We start from the raw sequence: 19960 nt of genomic DNA, 5'->3' as shown, positions 1-19960 counted from the left end.
GCCTTTTTTCATAGATCAGAGGCATATTCGGCACTCAAGAGATACCCCTAGTGTCGCTTCTTCGACACAACGTCTCGTTCCCTCCATCAGGGAACGGAGGTTACATCCGTAACCTAGACGTTCTGTTTTTGTTTTGTCTTGTTTTTTTATTTAGTTTTATTTTATTTTTTGTTTGGTGTGGATTTTTTTTGTGTTGTTTTGTTTTGAATTTTATTTATTTTTTTATTTTTTTTTACAAATCGTGTGATTTTATAAACACTTAGAATATAGCGCATGGGTTGTATGGGCAATTTTTCTTTTTTAGGACTTTGTCACTATGAACTGTTGTATGGCAAGAGCCAGGTAGCAATTCTTTAAATAATTTATACTTTTGTGTTCAATAGTAAAATAAAAGCTTTGACACGGCATAAGCCTCAGTAAAAATGTAAAATGTATTTATTTATTTTAACTATTCCTTTAAGTGTATCCAGTATCTGTTCCAACATTTTGTATTGAGTTGTCGCTCATTCAATATTCAAGACACATAAGAGACTTTTTTAGCTCTGAGGAAAGCATCAATTTGAGCATTAAAGTTTTTATAGACTCCGTTGTTTGCCCAGCGAGGCTTTGGGGACACTGTAAGATGCTAAATCTGTCTGGCATTTGCCAAAGCACTGTGGGACTTGAAGTTTTCCCTTTACCAATGTACCAAAAAATGCTTTAGGTTTATTTTTGCTGTTTAGGGAGTGTATCCGTATATATCCAGTCTTGTGGAAAAAAGGAAAATAGATCAAACATTGACAAACATGTCAAAACGTTCCCTGCTCTGTGTATAAGACAAGACAACTAAAATTAATTTAGCTGTTATTGTTTCATAGCTTTCAAGTGGGGGCCTATTTCTGCAAAAATAGGCTGAGGTTGAAAACGCTGTGGTTAAAGTGTGTGTGTATGTGTTTTTTCTATCAGGCTGTGCCTTTGTAAAGTTCTCCACACATGCCGAAGCTCAGTCCGCAATCAGCGCCCTGCACGGCAGTCAGACCATGCCAGTGAGTACACACTCCTCCCTACCACATACATAATCTATCTTTTCAGTACCTCAATTTTCCTCTCTTTTGTCACTTGCTTTCTTTCTCTCGATTGTCGGAGACATACAAAGATGTTTCTCTGGCAATCCATGGTTTGCATTTTTCTCCAAGCGCTCATATTGTGCTGGAAAAGAAATGCAGAAGAGAGCTTTGACAGATGGTATGAGGCATCAAGCATCCCCAAACTATATGTGTTGTCCAGTAAAGTCTCATGAATCTCACTTTAGAACAAATTTAGTAGTGTCTACATATCATTGAAAGTATAAAAAAGCTTTCAGTAATGTATGCATTGCAAGTCATTACTGTATACTTCATCACTACAATTTTCCACATTTAAGAATTATGGTAAAGTCATCAAAACTATGAAATAACGCTAATTGAAGTATTGAAGCAGTATTGAAGTAGTTATCATGTGTGCTGCTTTACATGGCGCAACTCTTCCATTTCAGTTCCTTTTTTAATTTAAATTTGAAAGTTATATAAGTTATAATTATACAAGTTATATTTGTCTGCAAAACTAATTCTGAGCACTTTCAAGCACAAGCATTCAGATAAAAAGGTTTTTATGATTGCAACAAACGTAAATCCACTCAAGTGTACCTGAACCTTGAACTATATGTTCTAGTGGTGATGTTACAGACTTCGTAACCGTTAGCAGTCTCAGTTGCCACAGATTTTGCTATTGAACCCAAACAAACAAATAAAAAGCAAATCAGTCTATGCCTTCAACTTCCAAACTGCATATTTGTCCATATTGTTTTCGTTGAATAGGTGCATAGCCAGCATGTCTGCGTGTGGCCTTTGTCCAAACGCTTCAATCTCAAGGACTGGAGGCTGAGCCATAAAAAGCCGGCTATTCAGCACAGTCTGTCTGAATCACAGGGCTAGTCAGCCACACACACACACACACACACACACACACACACAGCTCTGAGAAGTAGCTCTCAAGCTGCTGTTTTATTTGCTAAAAGATTCCTGTTCGATACAGACAAATCCATTGACTGTCAAAATGCATTATTTTAGTATGTTCTTTTTTTAGTTTCTTAGAATGAAATGGCATTATTAAAGGGATAGTTCACCCAAATATGAGAAGTCTGTGATTATTTACTCTCGTGTTATTCCAAACCCATTTGCTGTTATTTTTTTCAGTGGAATACCGAAGTAGACATTTTGAAGAATCGTAGTTCATGTCATAATTACCACAGGCGGTCAAACTTTAAAAACACCACAATAGCACAATGAAAGTAGTTCTTGCAACTTGTGTGCTATAATCCAAGTCTTCTGAAGCCATATGATGTTTAGTTTGGGGGAAAATACTATTAAGAAAATTAAGAAATTAATAGAAATATATTAATAGGTTAAAAAGTAAAGCTCAATCAAGAGCATTTGTTGCATGATGTTGCGTTACCACAAAACATAATTTAGACTCGTCCCACCTTTCCTTTAAAACATTTAATAAATAAATCGAGTAGTGGTGTGCAGCTAAGCCATTATCTGTATCTGTTCATATGAAACACTTATTTGTCTCCGTATATGGATAGTACCTTGTGTGGAAGTGCATCAAAACTAAATGTAAAGCCGTTTTTAAGTGCTTCTCCTACACGTGTAGTTTCTATTAAAACATGCCTTGTATTTGCCTTTTAATTATTATTATTATTATTATACAATTATTATTTAAATAGTTTTTTTCTCACCAGATGAAGCTGGATTTGAAGGCTACATTAACTGTGGAATTTGTTGTTTTTGTGGTTTCTCCAGCTATTTCTGATATTAATATCTGCATGAAACAGAATTTTTGTTTTTCTGTGCCTGTATAACAACATTATTCTGGAGGCAGGAGGTGTCAAGCAAAATGTGAAATGTCAATTTTGGAGTGAATAACAAACACAAATTCAAACATTAAAATAAATAAAAATAAAACAATATAGCCTACAAAGAGGGGAAAGCCCCGTAAGTCTATCAAGAATTTTTATGATAGGACACCATTATTTTGTTAAATAATAATAATAATAATTATTATTATTATTATTATTAATTAATTAATTTATATAGTGCCTTTCCAGAGCTCAAGAACACAAATTTTCCAACGTTTAAAGCAAAAGAAGAAGAAGAGAAAAATAAAACGGAGCATGTTTCAGTTTCTTCGTTTTACATGAGGAGGAATATTCCGAAGAGATGAATAATTCATGGAGCATTCCTACATAAACATAAACCTCTTCACTCCAGCTCAGGTTTAGGCTATAAATAAATACATGGGAATCACGTGTGAATCGTGTGATACATTATCATACACATTTCAAGAAGTGGAAAGTGTTTATGATGATGTTTCTTAGTTAATGTCTCACTTGATAAGCTCCAGACATCGAGACTGCACCCATCCGGTCTGAAATCACACTGTGCGCATTTACATTCATAAGGTTTACACTTCAGAAATATTGGCGGCACAGATTCATATATTTGTTGTAATTTTGGATATGTTTATTTAAAATGTCACTTTATCCTTGTGCTTCTTAGATAATCAGTCAAATGAATATTTGTTTATTATTCGGATGATTTTATATTCCTTTTGAAGTCATTATTCCTGCCTCTCTGAATATGGTATTCGGCTTTGGGCACATCTCTAAAATCATTCACTTCCATTATACTGTATGTGCCTTGATTTTTGCTTTATTTTTCAAGAAAAGGAGAAATTTGTATTAAACCCGGATACAGTCATTATTCACTGATAATCTTCACCTCTGCCGAAGTTTGAGAGAAAAGAAGTTTGCGAGAGCGAAAGATCAATGGTGTGATTTGCTCTCAGTATAACCTTTAGGGTCAACTTAGGTGCAGATGATTCAGGGACATTGAAATGTAAACCACAGCCCAAAAATCCACACCTCACACACACTCAGACATCCTTTCCCCTCCCTCCTTTCTCTTTCCTCCCTTCATCCTCCCGGGACATTAGGAAATAGACTTGTTTACCTCACCTTTCACCACATTGACTGGTGAATTATTCATTGGCATGTACTGGGGTGGGAGTGGGGAAGAGAAAAAGAGAGTGAGAGAGAGTTGGAAGAATAGCGAGATGGAAAGAGGTGGAGAGAAGAGGAAGCTCTTGAGGAATAGAAAATGTTTATAGTCATCTCGGAAGGTAAATTGATTATGGAAAACCTTACCGGCCTCCATTCTCTTGAGTCTGGAGTTGTAGAGGGAGGGGTCACGACTTGCACGTCTCCCAGGTGCCAAACTGAGATGTTTAGCTGAGATAATGGAGTTCTTCTCAAGGCAAGGCTTGATGAAGCACTCATCCATCTGCGTACCCTTCAAAAGAAGCTCTGCCGAACTTAACAAACTTCCCAAAAACACCCACCAGCCTCTCACGCCCTCTGTTTGCCATCAAAGAATCACATGAGGTTTGTAGTTATCATGCTATTATGCATTCTAACCAGCTTCAAGCATAGTTTGTCTGTTCACTTTGAAAGTGAATTGCTGTGAAAAGCGGCAAAAGCACAGCCAGTCCGAAACATACGTTTAATCTGATGTACTGATTTTTAGAACCAGCTCATAAGAAGCATTCGTTCAGGAATCAGACTGCACTGGTCGCTATTTATCTTGCACTGTAGTTTCAAAAGAACTTGCTCATAAAAGTTATCCATTGAGGAATTGAACTGCACTGGTCACTCTGGATGTTTTGCGCTTTAGATTCTAATGAACCGGCTCTTTAGAGTAATTTGTTCAGGAATCAGACTACACTGGTCGCTATTTATCTTGCACTGTAGTTTCAAAAGAACTTGCTCATAAAAGTTATCCATTGAGGAATTGAACTGCACTGGTCACTCTGGATGTTTTGCGCTTTAGATTCTAATGAACCGGCTCTTTAGAGTAATTTGTTCAGGAATCAGACTACACTGATCGCTTTGTATGTTTTGCACTGCAAAATCAAAAGAACTGGCTCATAAGAGTAATTTGTTCGGGAATTGAACTGCACTGGTCACTTTGTATGTTTTGCATTGTTACTTCAAAAGAACCAGCTCATTAGAGTCATTTGTTCGGGAATTGGACTGCACTGTTCGCTTTGTATGTTTCGTGTTGTAGATTCTAAAGGACCAGCTCAAAAGAGTAATTTTTCAGGAATTGGACAACACTGGTCGCTCTGTATGTTTTTCTCTGTAAATGAAAAAGAACTGGTTCATAACAGTAATTTGTCTAGGAATTGGACCACACTGGTCGCTCAGATGTTTTATGCTGTAAATTGAAAAGAACCGGCTCATAGGACAGACTCATAAAAGTTATTTGTTTGGGAATCGATAACACTGGTTTGTTTTGCTGTGTAGATGTAAATGCACTGGTCACGCTGGATTTTTCAAACTGCTGATTCAATAGCGGTGTTGCAGTTCTGCTGAATGGTAGCACAGGAACAATGTCAGAGTTTTTTACAATGTATTTCAATGTTCAAGAATGTATACAGAACCGAAAGTCACAAAATCATTAGGTTCTGTTAGATCATTAGCCTCAGTCACTGTTCAGTTTCATTGTATCTTTCTATACACACAGTGAACGTGGATGGTGACTGATGCTAGCATTCTGTCTAACATATCCTATGGTGTCCATGAAAGCAAGTCATACACCCACCAGCCTTTCACAAACTCTTTTTAACTATCTAAGAAACAAACACAGCTCATAGTTATTACAGTAGTCCAATCAATATGTGAAAGTGTATTCATTTTAAATAAGCATGCATTAAGCTTTCTGCTAATTAAATGCTCGTGAGCAATAAGGGAACTGCCTTATTGCAGTACTGCTTGACTCTTTAAGTCAGTCCCATCTTACATTGCCCTCATATTCCCCTGGCGCATCACTGATAACAAGGTAATGACAATAAACAGATAACAAGGTAATGAGTTAAATGATGGGGAGGTTATCACTCAGGATACATATTGCATATGGCATTGAGACAGCACAAAGCCAAGTGCACTCACACAACACTAGTGTCTGGATCCAGCCACAAAACTATAAACAAGACCAACCGAAGTGGCAGGATCCTGACACTGGATACACAAGACAGGCACAAACACAGAAGGACAGGTGATAGTATCCCGACACAACAAAAACTAAACTAGAGACTCGGGATCCTGACAGGCCATTACATGTGCTAAAATAGCGCTGCATGGGGATTACTTAAAAAGTCATTTTTCAGCTCAAACAAGCCATAAATGAACAAATTAATGTAAATTACCCCTATTACTGATCGCGCCTTATTCACAAATCTCAGCACTATATGCCTAATGCTATTAAACTGATTTTTATTCAGAAGAGATTATTGTGCATGGCAGTAATTCATCAAATGATGATTAAATGATGGATTAAAGCTACCTATATATCAGAAGCAGGGTATAGTCGAGCACAGAGCCGATTCAGGTGCCTGGATCGCAGTGGTGGCGCAATGCTACAGTCCCAGTAAAGTAAAGTGTGCCAAAGTATTGCACTGTGAGTTTTTGGTGTGCACTGCTACCATATGCATAATTAATTTAGTGAATTGGTTGCTAAAACAATGCAGACAGTATGTGCAAATAAACTATGCTTAGCAGGCACAATTCATCCTCAGTGAATTCCCCCAGAGAGAGTGTACAGTGTGTGTGAGAGCGAAAGACAATAATTTCAGGTATAAGGCAGGGTCTTGACATGTTCTTTATTCCACACACTCCGGTCCCTTGTGCTCCCCCCCAGCCCCCGTGCTTCAGACGTGGCGCTATTAAAAATGTACACCACCGTGTGGTAAAGCAAATTGCCAAACTTCTGGAAGGCCTTGTATAACGGAAGACCAGGGACGAAATTATGCCCAGAGAGGGTGAGGGGGTCAAGGAACTCTGGCCCCCTGTTTCAGTCTCATTTCCAGCTGAGTGTATACGCAAGGGATTGCCCGTATTTCAATAAATACAGGAAAATGAAACTGCTGCTGCTATCTGATATTACAATCTGCTCGGTTTAGGAGAGTTTGTGCCTGCAACCGATTGCCACTGTCTATGGTTGAATAGCAGTGTGTTCGCCTGTATATTCATTTCCTCATGACTGTGTGGCTATATGAGAAATACATATAAGAGTAATACTGATCCAAAATTGCAGCTGTAATACGACAGAATTCATGTAGTAAGATGTAATGTTTGGCTACACACATAAGTAATTTCAGAGGAAATTTGACATGTTATGCTAGTGGTTTACATGCATTTTTAACATCTTTTCCCAACTAAATTAAGTAGTTCCAGTTGAAAAATTACCAATATAACACATAGTTATGTATAGCTATATAAATATAGTATTTATACATAGGGAAAGCAGAGGCTAGTTGTCACACTTTTTACTCTAGTAATTATTTATCACAGTAGGATTCTTTTTTAAAGTTATCGTATAGACACTAAGTCTTGACTAGGCATGGGAATCACAAAAAAATGTAACGATTCTAAATCCAATTCTTAATGATTCTGGTTCCTTAACGATTTGAATAAAGTTTATTTTTGTATATTTGAGGAGGGCATATTTGGAAATAAGAAATACTGCTTTAATTGAATTCTCTGCACTCACATTCATATCATATGAACAATCTTCTAGTGATTACTGTGAATTCTTGTTTCATTTCAATACGAAGTGCTGTATGCTTTGCGGTGTAGATTCAAAAGAATCAAGTCATACAAGTTTTTTTAGGAATTGGACTAACAGTGGTTGTGCTTATTCATGCTGTTAATTAAAAAGAGCTGGTTTCTGAGAGTCATTTGTCCAGGAATCAGACTACACTGATCGCTCTGTATGTTGCATGCTGTAGCTTTTAAAGAACCGGCTCTTAAGAGTCATTTGTTCAGCAATTGGACTACAATGGTCCCACTGTATGTTTCAAACTGTAAATAAATAATCATAAAAAAAATGGCCCATTAGAGTCATTTGTCCAGGAATCGGACTAGGCTGGTCTCTCTACATATATGTTGCATGCTGTAGATTCTAAAGAACCGGCTAATAAGAGTCATTTGTTCAGCAGTTGGACTACAACAGTGTTTCGCACTGTAAATAAATAATAATTAAAAACAAAACTGCTTATTAGAGTCATTTGTCCAGGAATCGGACTACGCTGGTCGCTCTGTATGTTGCACGCTGTAGATTCTAAAGAACCGGCTCATAAAGTAATTTGTTCAGCAATTGTACTACAATGGTCGCTTTTTATGTTTCGCACTGTAAATAAATAATAATAATTTAAAAAAGAAATCAGCTCATTAGAGTCATTTGTCCAGGAATCGGACTACACTGGTCACTCTGTATGACGCACACTGTAGATTCTAAATAACCGGTCGAATCTAAAGAACAATGGTCTCACTGTATGTTTCGCACTGTAAATAAATAAAAAAACAGCTCATTAGACTCATTTGTCCAGGAATCGTACAAATGGTTGCTCAGATGTTTTGTGCTGCAATTGTTTCTCCTCACACTGGTCGTGCTGTAGATTCAAATGAACATGCTCATAAGAGTGATTCGTTTGGGGATCAAGCCACACTGGTCACGCTGTATGTTTTACGCTGTAGATTCAGAAGAACCGACTCATAAAAGTGATTCGTTTGGGAATTCACTTTTCGTTTGGGAATTGACTTTACTTGTCATGCTTTTCTGCACTGTTGAATCATAAGTGCCAACTCATAAGAGTCATTAGTTTTGGAATCGCCCTATATTTGTTGTGCTGTAGACAAAAAATTAACCGACGTGTTAGAGTGATTTGTTCTGGAATAAGACAACACTGGTTGCTCTGTGTATATATACTGTATATGAAAGAAAAATTATTAAAGTTAACATTTTTAACATTACAAAGTAGACGATTTTTATTTGCATACTACAATAAAAAGCACTGGTCTTAGGTCTTGCTCCATGAAATGCAGCTCCAGTGCAGGTTTTCCAGGTTGCCATCTCTTCTGTCAGAGGACAGCACAAAAATAATCCGTTCTTATTACCTTATTCTGAGTTAATGCTTAGAGACAGATGTGTAGAGTTATATCGGATATATAGCTTATTTAGCGCATTAATGTCCCACCTTCACATAGAGACCTTAAGAACAGGAAAAGAACCAAGGTGCCCCCTGTGTCGGAGCTTCTCATAAAGTCCACGGCCCTCTCTTTGATTCCCGGGCCTATTTTTCCTCCTTTCCTCTGTAGAAAAGCTGTGCATTTTATTCCCTCAGTTTTACTCTCTCTCCTAAATCCATTTCGCTGGGCCTGTGGGAATTTCTCCGGGTGCACGGCGGCTTAAAATTTAATGAGAGTTTCACAGATGAACCACCACTCTCTCTCTCTCTCTCCCTCTTTCTCCTTCTCTCTTTCCATCACTTTCTCATACAAACACACAGCCTATATCTTGCCGGACCAACAAGCCCTTGGCCTTGATATTCGCCGAATGGCTAAAAGCAAAAGCAAACACACAGTAAAGAAAGGATTGGACAAATACCATCAACAGATTCTGACATTTCTGGCCAATTTAGTCACAGCTCCAGCTTTAGAAAAACATAGACATTGATTTTCTCTTTGCTTGCTGTGCTGACGGCGAGTAAATGATGACAGATTTTTCATTTTTGGGTGAATTATCCCTTTAATATTAAAAGGCCAACGTAGGCCTAGAGTCCACAGACAACTTAATACCACTCAAGAAGTTAATCATTGGAAAAAAACACGCTGCAGGTGGAAATGCGTCCACAGTCAAACTTTTAAAATATCGCACCACTAGAGTCTTCTATAGCACACCAAATGATTTTCTTCCAGTCCGCAGATGTCTTGAACCCCCCTGAGTTTATACCCAGAAATGATTTTACTGCTTTGGTGATAAAAAAAACCCCAAGGGATAAAAGACAAGGCCTTGTTTGGAGGCATAAGTAACGTGGAAAGTCTTGACGAAGCTTTGTGTGCGATTTAGTGGCATCACAGCAGGCAGTGTAGGGTGTGCAGCCCCACTTGGGCTCGGGATTAAGGTGGTAACAGGCCATGAAAATGGCCAAGGGGGACCCAGATGGCGAAAACGACCAAGGCAATAAAAGGGGCCCGTAACATCCAAGTTACACCACTGGTACAATTCCTGATCCATTCGCCGGAAAAGCCCATTTTGTTTAGTCATGCAACACGTCTTATGAACATTAACCGAATGCATTGTTGGTATCCTTAGCAATTGTACACATGCTGGGCAAAGCGAGCTACTATTCAGCATGTTTTATTTCTGTTAGCCCGACTTTGCAGAAATCACACTGGAACTTCAACTGATCTAAGATTGTCTTTTCAGCAAAGTAGATCACAGTCACTCTTCAGCTGGCCTCACCTGATATGCCCCATACTGCCCCATATTGTGGCCGCTTATCGACATTTTCACATCAATTTCAGGGATTCTCTTATCTTGACAGATGCACAACCTTTCTCGGCCGTCAGATCACAGTCAAATTTCGGCCTTTTCGTCCAAATCGATTCCGCCGTTTCCGTCAGACGGCAGTGCAGGGGATGCCGTAGGCTGATAAAGGTCAAGTGTAGCTTTGAATCAGTGAGAGATTTATAATGAACGTGAGCACGTCTCTCTCGGCAGGTGTTTCATTACTAAGGTACAGGGGAGAATAAGAGAGCCAGGCTTAGAAACCCACACTTTCAAGGTCAGAACAGGATCGTCGGTGGCCTTGTCAATCTCAAAAACACCCACATTCTTCCGTTAATCCATTTGATATTTCAGAAGCAATATTACACACGATCAAGTCATGAAATCTGAGATAGTTTGTAAAACTGAGTGTGGCCCTTAGCTGTGTAACATGCTGCTGCAGCTCATGATATTCTACTGATAGAAAAAGATGACATGCCACTAACACTTTCAAGACTTATTTGATTGCCTTGGGTTTGATGTTGAAAGTTTGTTGGCAGTGAGTGACAGGCTCATCAAAACAGAAAATAATTGTATGACATTGGATTGTTGTGAAAAGGAAGTCACTAAGCCAAATATCAGACATTCAATGTATTATATAATACTGCTTTAATCACTTTGGATCTGTATTACATTGATACAGCACATTAAGATACAACAATCTAACCAGCTTCTGTTGTGGAAAGTTAAAAACAGTCATGCTTATCATGTATAGGGTTTTGTATAATCCTTCAAATTGATGTGTGTAATTTCTGCGCCATTGGCGTCTATGGTAAATGGTCTGCAATTATAGTGCTTTTTTTTTTATTAACCTTAGAGGTTACCAAAGCACTTTACACTGTGTCCCAATCACCCATCCACACTCACATTCACACACCAATGGCAGCAGAGCTGCCATGCAAGGCGCTAGCCTGCCATTGGGAGCAACTTGGGGTTCAGTGTCTTGCCCAAGGACACTTCAGCACGTGGAGCCGTGTGGGCCAGGATTCGAACCACCAACCCTGCGATTGGTAGCCGACCCACTCTACCACCTGAGCCACAGCCGCCCCGTCTATCAACAAAATTGCAAAAATAATGGCTGTTTCCAAACAGGTTTTCTCAAGCACTCCCCCTGGCTTCTATTGGTCAAGCAACCAGATAGTCCCACCCCCAAACTAACACCTTTGGTTGAGCCAATGTTGCTGTGTTAGGCCATTTGGGATGCTTAATCAAACAGAGCAATGATTTAAAAGCGTCAACACTTTTTGGTGAAATCAACCTATGAATTGCTAAGTTGGCTCTGCATATTAAGCTAGGATAGGAAAAATGATTTTAACATTGAAAATGTTGGTTAAAAAGCAGAATATTGTATGTTAACCAGAACGTATTAAGGTGCTCTACAATAGCATTGAATTTTACAGTGTGGCGCTGTTTTTTCACTGTAACTGAGAACCAAGTACTGTACTGTACATATGTACATTGTGAGTTGGATTTGCTTGGTGTGGTGCAACAGTCTCGATTGCAAACCGGGAGGTTAAACGCAGCCTGCCCTCTCTCCTCAGACTGGCTCCGATTCTCTCCTCCCTCAGGGTGCCTCGTCCAGCCTGGTGGTCAAGTTTGCCGACACGGACAAGGAGCGCACCATCCGTCGCATGCAGCAGATGGTGGGCCAGTTTGGCATCTTCAACCCTGCCATCGCCCTGCCCTTCAGCACCTACAGCACCTACGCACATGCGGTGAGTACCCTCTCCCCTCCGAGGTCCTTGGGGCCCAACACGTTTTGTCGATCTCATCACCACCTACTTGCCCTCCCTATCACTGCATGCCCACACATCCTGGCTCACATTCCCATGTGTCTCTGATGCACACTAAGGGCCAGGATGACTCAGAATGTTCCATAGGAAAATATTCACCCTGCTATTTATGGAGTGCATGTAAAGATCCTTCAGTCCGGGGGAGGTTGAAAGGCAGCTGAGAGGTTTAGCCACACTGCCAAACACTGATGCCCAGAACTTACTGAATATTCATTCATGGGGGATTTGACTTGCAGTTTTCCATACAGTGTTGTTATCATTAATTAAAACAGTTTTGTTGTGAAATAAAACTGAATAGTTTATATAAGTATATTTACATTAAAAAACCAACTATTGGAAAAACTGAAAATATAAATAAAAAGAATAATCTTTGGAAAAATGAATGAATTTTCTTGACTACAAAACAAGCTAAAATAAAATAGAAATGCAGACTGATCTCATAGTGAAATCGAAAACAGTAGATTGACTCTTCTTTAGCGGAAATCGGTCTGCGCTTACCGAAATTCGAAACACTGCCACCAGTGGCCAAAGCGGTAAGTGTTGTTGGGCGTTTAGGCATACTTGAGCTCCCTGTTCTGGGTGTAATGTCCACAGAGGGGTGGCTAATGTGAGTTGTGTAGTAAGTTGTTTTCAGCTGTACAGGCTGTGAAGTGGAATGCATATGCATCATCACTGATGCGAACACGATTACATCCTGGTTTAAACGTGTATTAAAATCTGGTTCTCCCATGCTGCTGACGCAACGCACCACAGGGGGAGGTAAATGCACTGGAGCAGATGCAAACATCTCTGATAGTAAATGGCACTTGTCAGTAAGTCGGCATAATGTGGCCAATCCTAGGGTACTGGAACTCTCTGAAACAAAAGGCCAACCTCCTGTGTGATCATGATCATGTTAAAAAATGATCACACAGATTTGAAATAAAACTTGGTTAAAAAAGGTTGGATACATTAGTTAACACATTTGTTAACATGAACTAACTATGAACAATACTTTTACAGCATGTAAGCTTGCATACAGTGTTATCACGTTAACAAACATGAAAGTAAAACCTTTATGTTGTGAAAATAAATAAACAAATAAATAAATAAATAATGGGAAAAATGCTAATCTAAATAAAAAAATTATAATGGGAAAACAGAAACTAAAATATATTTTCAGGACTCAAAAGCTAACTAAAATAAAATAAAACAACCACAAATTAATTTTAGTTTTAGTTTTTGAGCAACATGTTACCAATAGATAATAGATACATTAGTTAACACAATATTTAACACGAACTATCGATTAACAATACTTTGGTAACACTTTACAATAACGTTCCTTTTGTAAACATTAGCTAATGCATTAGATATCATGAATAAAAATGAAAAATATATTTTTTACAAGATTCATTTATCTTAAATAATGTTAGTTAATTAAAATAAAATTGTTCATTGTTAGTTCATGTTAGTTCATAGTGCATTAACAAATGTTAACAAATACAAATACTAAAACTGTTGATTTTAAAAATGTGTAAGTATATGTTTAAATGAACATTAACTAAGATGAATAAATGCTGTAAAAGTATTGTTCATTGTTAGTTTGCTTTAAATAATGATGTTAACTAATATTAACAAATGAAAGAATAAATCCTACATTCACTGTGCATTATCACATTGAGAATCAATGGACACATCGAAAAGCTGGAAAATGTTCTGACCTTTTTGGAAAGTGTTACTAATAGTTTTTCAGCTTGTATTAATCTTGCAAACATTGTTATTATATATATATATATATATATATATATATGTGTAGATATATATATATATATGTATATATATAAGTGGAAGAAAAAAAAAAAAACACTAACAATTGAAAAAGAATTATTGATTCCAAATCTAACTAAAATAAATGAAAATGTGTATTAAAATTTTTGAGTGACACCTTACAATAAGGTTGTATAAATATGTCAACACATTAGTTAGCATGAAATAACTATGAACAGTATGTTTACAGCACGTGTTAATGTTAATTTCAGTTTGTTTTTTTACATTAAACATTATATACATTGACATACGTTGACATTACAATTGTTATTTTAGCGAGATTCATATTTAAATGAAACCAGTCAACACATCAATCAATGAAAAGAAAAACCAATACATCACAAAATAACAAAAACAAATCTAAACTGACAAATTGATCATCAAATCGAACTAAAAACGAAACTTAAAATTCACATCTATAATAACCCCGTCTCCATATTTAATAGTTAATCATTTATTCATGACTGATGGGCATTGGCAAGTTTTTTCACAAAAATGCCAGGATTAATTGTTGGATCCGACCCAGCCTCTGGGGGCTTATCATTCACACTTATTTTCACATCACAGACATGCAGGGATGGCTGAGGTAGATGTGCATACAGACAATCCCATAGTAACTGCAGGGCCAGTACGAGAACAAAACCCTGCCTCATTATCATTCATGAGATGCGGACCGTCCATGGGAAATGCAAATGGTCAGAGAGCAGCGTGCAGGAAGGCAGACAACGTGGATACTGTGGCCCCCACAGGTTGGCAGTGACTTTTATCTCCTGTGTCAGAGATGGTGCATTGCTGCTCGGTGGCACTGACACTGTCTCTATAATTCACTGTTCCAGCATGAGCCACAACCCCCACACAATGCACTGACTGCAAGTTTGAGACTTTTTTATATTTTAATATGCGTCCTCTTCTTTGCTTGTTAACTTTTTCTTCTTTAGACTTAAGTAAAAGACTAAATGTCACTGTAATTTAAAACTACATCACCAAACCTCGATGTTACAGTATTTGAAACAAACTTAAAGATGCTCAGAGTCTCTAAACATTAATTTAATACACTAAACATCACATTATCCGCTAAAAAACACAAGTAGATGAAAGTGAAATCACTGGAGACTGGAAAACAAAACAGGCTTCCGTTAAGAATCCTGAAATTCTTCCACGTTCAGAAAAAAGGTGGATATATTATATTCTCCTTATATATATTTTCCCAAGGAATCAAACCCCCAACCTCAGTGTTGCTAGCACCATGTTCTACCAGCCTTTTCTCTCCTGAGCAGAGCTTAAGAGGGCTCGCCTCACCCCCCCTCCCCGACCTCAAAGCATTCATTCCAGCTTCATAATCAGGCGACAAGCCACATAAGCTAAACACTGAGCCTCATATATGGCAATGATACGTTTAGAAATGTGGAGGACGAGCAAATTAAGAGGCTCCTCCACAAACACAGCTGTGCAGAGGATTACTGGGTTGAGCTGACAGCCAGTAAATTGGATTTTAGTCAGAGCAATGGAGGGGGGGCATGTGAGCGCAAATTGGAGGGGTAATAGTGTTGACAACATCATGCCAAAAGACAGATGTATTTTTTTAAATGGTACATCCAACTCCTAAATCTGACAAATATCTTATCGTTCTGTAACACATGAAGATGTTCAAAATATCAGATGGGTCTGCATCCTCATCTCTTGAGTGGAAGAGGGGGAGGCCGGAGTGTGACACTAACACGCGATGAAAGCGAGAAACATAAATTTTCTTTCAGATGTACTTGTCGATACAAGTCGAACATCTTATTTTTCTCCCACTGTCTCGCATTTGATCTTTTTCCTTTTCTGAGCCGAGCCATCTTCATTTTCTTTCTTTTTTTCATCTTCTTCTTTTTCTTTCTTTTTTGGAAGATGAATAAAAGCACGGCTGTTGATGGAAAGCCAGAAAGATCTCTTTTACTTGACGCCAATCACCAGAGACGGTGCATTAGATTAATATGACACACAAATTGCTTGAAAGCACTTCAGAATTTTCTGAAGCCAACATTAATTAGGTGAATGTTTGTCTGGGTATTTTTGGGTGGTGGTAAGGGGGTGTAGAGTGTACGTGGCGTACCATTGACCTTCATTGCCCCCTGTTGTTGGGAAATATAACATTGTCAGCCATTCGAAGAACGATAAATCGGTTTTGTCACTTAAAGCACATTTTAGTGTTAAACCATCTTTTTATAAATACATTACGGTTTCAATGTATTGTTTGGAAACTCTATTTTAAAGCACTCTGCTTTTATGGAAACTACATTTGCGCATCCCTGAGCTTAGTACTGAAGATGTGCCTTAGCACACTGCAGAAAAAGGAGCGAAGGCATCTCAGGCAATCTACAGGGCCAGCGACCTTAATAACTGAGGTCCTCGCATTCAGCTCACTCCATTTCTCCTCTCTCTTTAAATATCTCTCCAGCCATCCTGCCATTCGCCTCGTGCTGCAGCAGGGCCAGACTGGCTGTATGGGGTCATGTGTGATGCAGCCAGAGGTGGGCAGAGACACACAGCAGCTCTGGGTAGATAATTGCCAAGTGATAAAGAGGTGATTGCCTGATGGCATCGAGGGAGACTAATGCCATTGGCAAGCCATAAAAAAAAACCACATGCCTGACGCTAAATGAATGCCATCACCTGGGAAACTTCTTCCAGTGGCCACTTTTTTTTTTTTCGCCATTTTGAAGGAAGAAAAGGTTACGACCCTGGCGGTGAAGACTCTGCTGAAGGCAATTTGGTGCCTTTTGCCTGAGTTTGAATGCTTGCTGTCTATTCAAGATGCTGGGTAAAGTGTTGGTTTTTAAATGTGTGAGAAATGTACAAAAAAAAAAGTAAAGGTGAAGTAAGTAATTTCTGTGTCACTAGCATCACCAAACAGAATTGCAAATATAAAGGCCACTTTTCTGACAAGTTTCCCAAACACTCCCCCATCTTTAGTTGGTAGAACAAACAGACAGTCCAACCACAAACTCATATTATCAAACTCTTAAATTCATACAATGGCAAATTAGTTGAGCCAATGTTGCAGTGTTGAGGTGGTCGCATGCTCAAACAAAGAACAATGTTTTGATAGCACCACAGAGTTATAGCATTTTCACTTTTCGGGCAAATGATGAATGACTAACATATAGTTAAAAATAGTCACGACAACTCTAAATTAAGGTGTTTTAACCTTCTGAGACCCTTGCGTGACTGCTGTGTGCATTTACCATTTCCCTTTTTGATTTGTGACTAGTAGCACCTAATAAACAAGCAAACTAAATTAATTCTAGAGCAAATAGTTTTCCTAAAAATGTATGTCAAACATGTTGAGTGGTTCAATCTGCTCAATCTCAAGAAACTGAAATCTGACCTGGTGTTAGAAGTTAATGCACTAGCAGGTTGCATAGGTAAGTGATTGGATGCTCCCTTGCTCCCTAATTAGTGAATGACTTAACCTCAAGTGTGCTGTCTGTCTTCACTGGTCTCACAACAGTTTGAAATGCACCTTAGTTTCCTCCTAACTCTGTATACAGCCTCTGAAAGCAACATTTCCCAGCTTTTCGATGTGTCCATTGATTCTCAATGTGATAATGCACAGTGAATGTAGGATTTATATGGAAAGTTAGTCCTATAGTCCTGTTTTACAGCATGCTGTTTCACAATAAATCTATGCAATTTTTAAAATGGCATATTGGATGAAATTAGAGACTCTACTCTTTTGACTCAAACATGTTTAATGTGAAAACTTAAGCTGCTTTCTTACCAGATGTAGTTTAGTCGCCGTTTCTCTGAAAGACAAACTTGTTGACTCTGGTTAATATTCATTAAGCATTGCCTATAGTGAAGCCAAAATGTAATGTTAATGCATGTGGATGCAGGTCTCACAAGGTTAATGGATGACAAATTGTTAGGTTTGGTCTTGGCGGACTAGATTTGCTTACGTTGCTACTGAAGAGCAAGTATGAAGACTTGATACTGCTAGAACATACACAGCCATGCTGCTTCACAATTAGACATACTGAATAAACAATGCCATTTAAGAAGGTATAGACATGTGCTGCTGGGGAGGAGGAGGGTTTCAGTGAGAAAACTCTTGGTGCAGAGAAACTGGCTTTTGCGGGTAATTCAAATGTAATACAGTGAAAGAATATGCAAGATGATTGGCTAACAGATGACTTGTCGAATGACCTATCAGATTGTTCCATGCAGTGTTTCATGACTGAACTATTTTTTTGGGTGAGCTATCCCTGTAAATTCTCTGAATATTAAGCTGTCATGAGAGAAAGTATTTGAATGTGTGTGTATATATATATATAAATGTATATATATATATATATATGACACACTGCCTTCAAGTAAGAAGAACAGTGCATCACAAGAGAAGATGTTTTTAATAGTCTTGTCCAGCTGCTGACAGCCAAAGGACCTTGTTTTTCTTTTCTTTTTTCCCTCTCTCCTCTACCGCCTCCACCCCCACCGTCCCCTACAAACAAATTGATGTTGCTCACTTCTCCCCAACATAATTACATGCTTGGGCCTCCAATTTTCTGTTTTAATTCCTAAAGAGCAGAACTGAATGCCACATCGTTATCTGAGGCAATCTGGTGGCAGCCATGAAAGGCGACATTATCCGAGCCATTCATGGAGGGAAATTACAATATGGAAGTCTTCAACTCACAGCACTGTGTGCTAACCAAAGCCTTTCCCTCTGGCTTTTAAAGGGCATTAGCAAACTGTCACCCGGCTAGAGCCAGCAAGCTTAACTCTGCCGTCTCATTCAGCCCAAAGGAGGAGGGCGTTAGATGGGCACAAAAGACAGCTGATTACTGTGGCATCGCTATTACATGCTGGCGAGACCAGACAGTCTCGTCCCAGACTTGACGAATGTATTAGACCCCTGCGCAAATTTACCCGTTGTACGATTGTTAAATGATGCCGAGCTTTTACGTAGTTTCGCAATTGCTTCTTGTTACCCCAAAGCTCATAAGTGAATTTTACGCATTGGATAATGGATGTTTTTCGGTAGTTTGTTGATAGAATTATGCAAATCAACGAAGCAGTTTATAGATTGTACTGCAGCAGAGGCTTATAGATTTGTTTTTTGGGTGGACTGTATCTTTCAGCCACACTGGCATGGGCACTGAGAGATATGATTGCATTTCTGCCATCTGGGGAATTAATACAAATACAGTGTATACAATACATTGAAGAGCAAAGCACCATGTGCCTACAACAAGATCATCTACTACATTCAAATGAAGAGTGGCAGCCAGATGATAATTGTATGAAGTAGATTGATGGTCCTATTTTTGTCATTGTTTGCTGTTTAAGAACTACAGTATTGTATATACTGTACTTGGATTTTGCTCTTTGATTAATTGCATTATTGTTTAGTTTGATGAGAATAGCTCAGTGTCAACCAAGTTTTTCTGAACAATTGTTCTCACTAATAGACCTTAGTCAGAGTAGATGGCATATTTAATTTGAATGAAAATGAGGTAGTGAGGCATAGAAGTTAGGGTATTGACTGTTTAGCTGTGAAAACATTCCAGAAAATCTGTAGCGAACAACTAGAAAGCAAAGGCTGTGAAGATTAGACCTGACTTGGGTTCTTAAAGTCAATATGAAATGCCATTAACAACCCATTTTACATCCATAATGTTGGTGTTTCAGGGTGAATTAGGCTTTCCAACAAGGAAAAACGAGGGGAAGGACTTTATCCATCAAGAATTGATTGGATCTCGAAGTGCAGGCGTCCTGAAAGTGGCTACCTGCTCTCCAATAATCACGTTACTATACCTGCATTTGTTCTAAATTATTTTTGCAAGGCTCGTATGTATTGTGGCATTTTTATGGTGAAATGAACACTAGAGGCACAAAAACTAACATTTA

General features: G+C 38.4%; 1 protein-coding gene across 35 annotated transcripts in view; it reads left to right on the top strand.

Moving 5' to 3' along the window:
- The window catches only part of LOC127639438 (CUGBP Elav-like family member 5), a 241953-nt gene that overhangs the window by 195005 nt on the left and 26988 nt on the right, over positions 1-19960 (top strand). For 20 of the 35 annotated variants that reach the window (XM_052121483.1, XM_052121465.1, XM_052121489.1 and 17 more), the window contains 2 exons: positions 946-1025; positions 12035-12181. In XM_052121483.1, the coding sequence (XP_051977443.1) occupies positions 946-1025; positions 12035-12181 (227 nt within the window). The remainder of the gene's footprint in view (positions 1-945; positions 1026-12034; positions 12182-19960) is intronic. The other 15 variants (XM_052121467.1, XM_052121457.1, XM_052121490.1 and 12 more) reach the window with 1 other exon arrangement.

The sequence above is a fragment of the Xyrauchen texanus genome, chromosome 48, assembly GCF_025860055.1.
Source record: "Xyrauchen texanus isolate HMW12.3.18 chromosome 48, RBS_HiC_50CHRs, whole genome shotgun sequence".
Lineage (NCBI taxonomy): Eukaryota > Metazoa > Chordata > Actinopteri > Cypriniformes > Catostomidae > Xyrauchen > Xyrauchen texanus.
The sequence above is the reverse complement of the archived record's forward strand: the minus strand, read 5'-3'. Positions and strand labels throughout refer to the sequence as shown.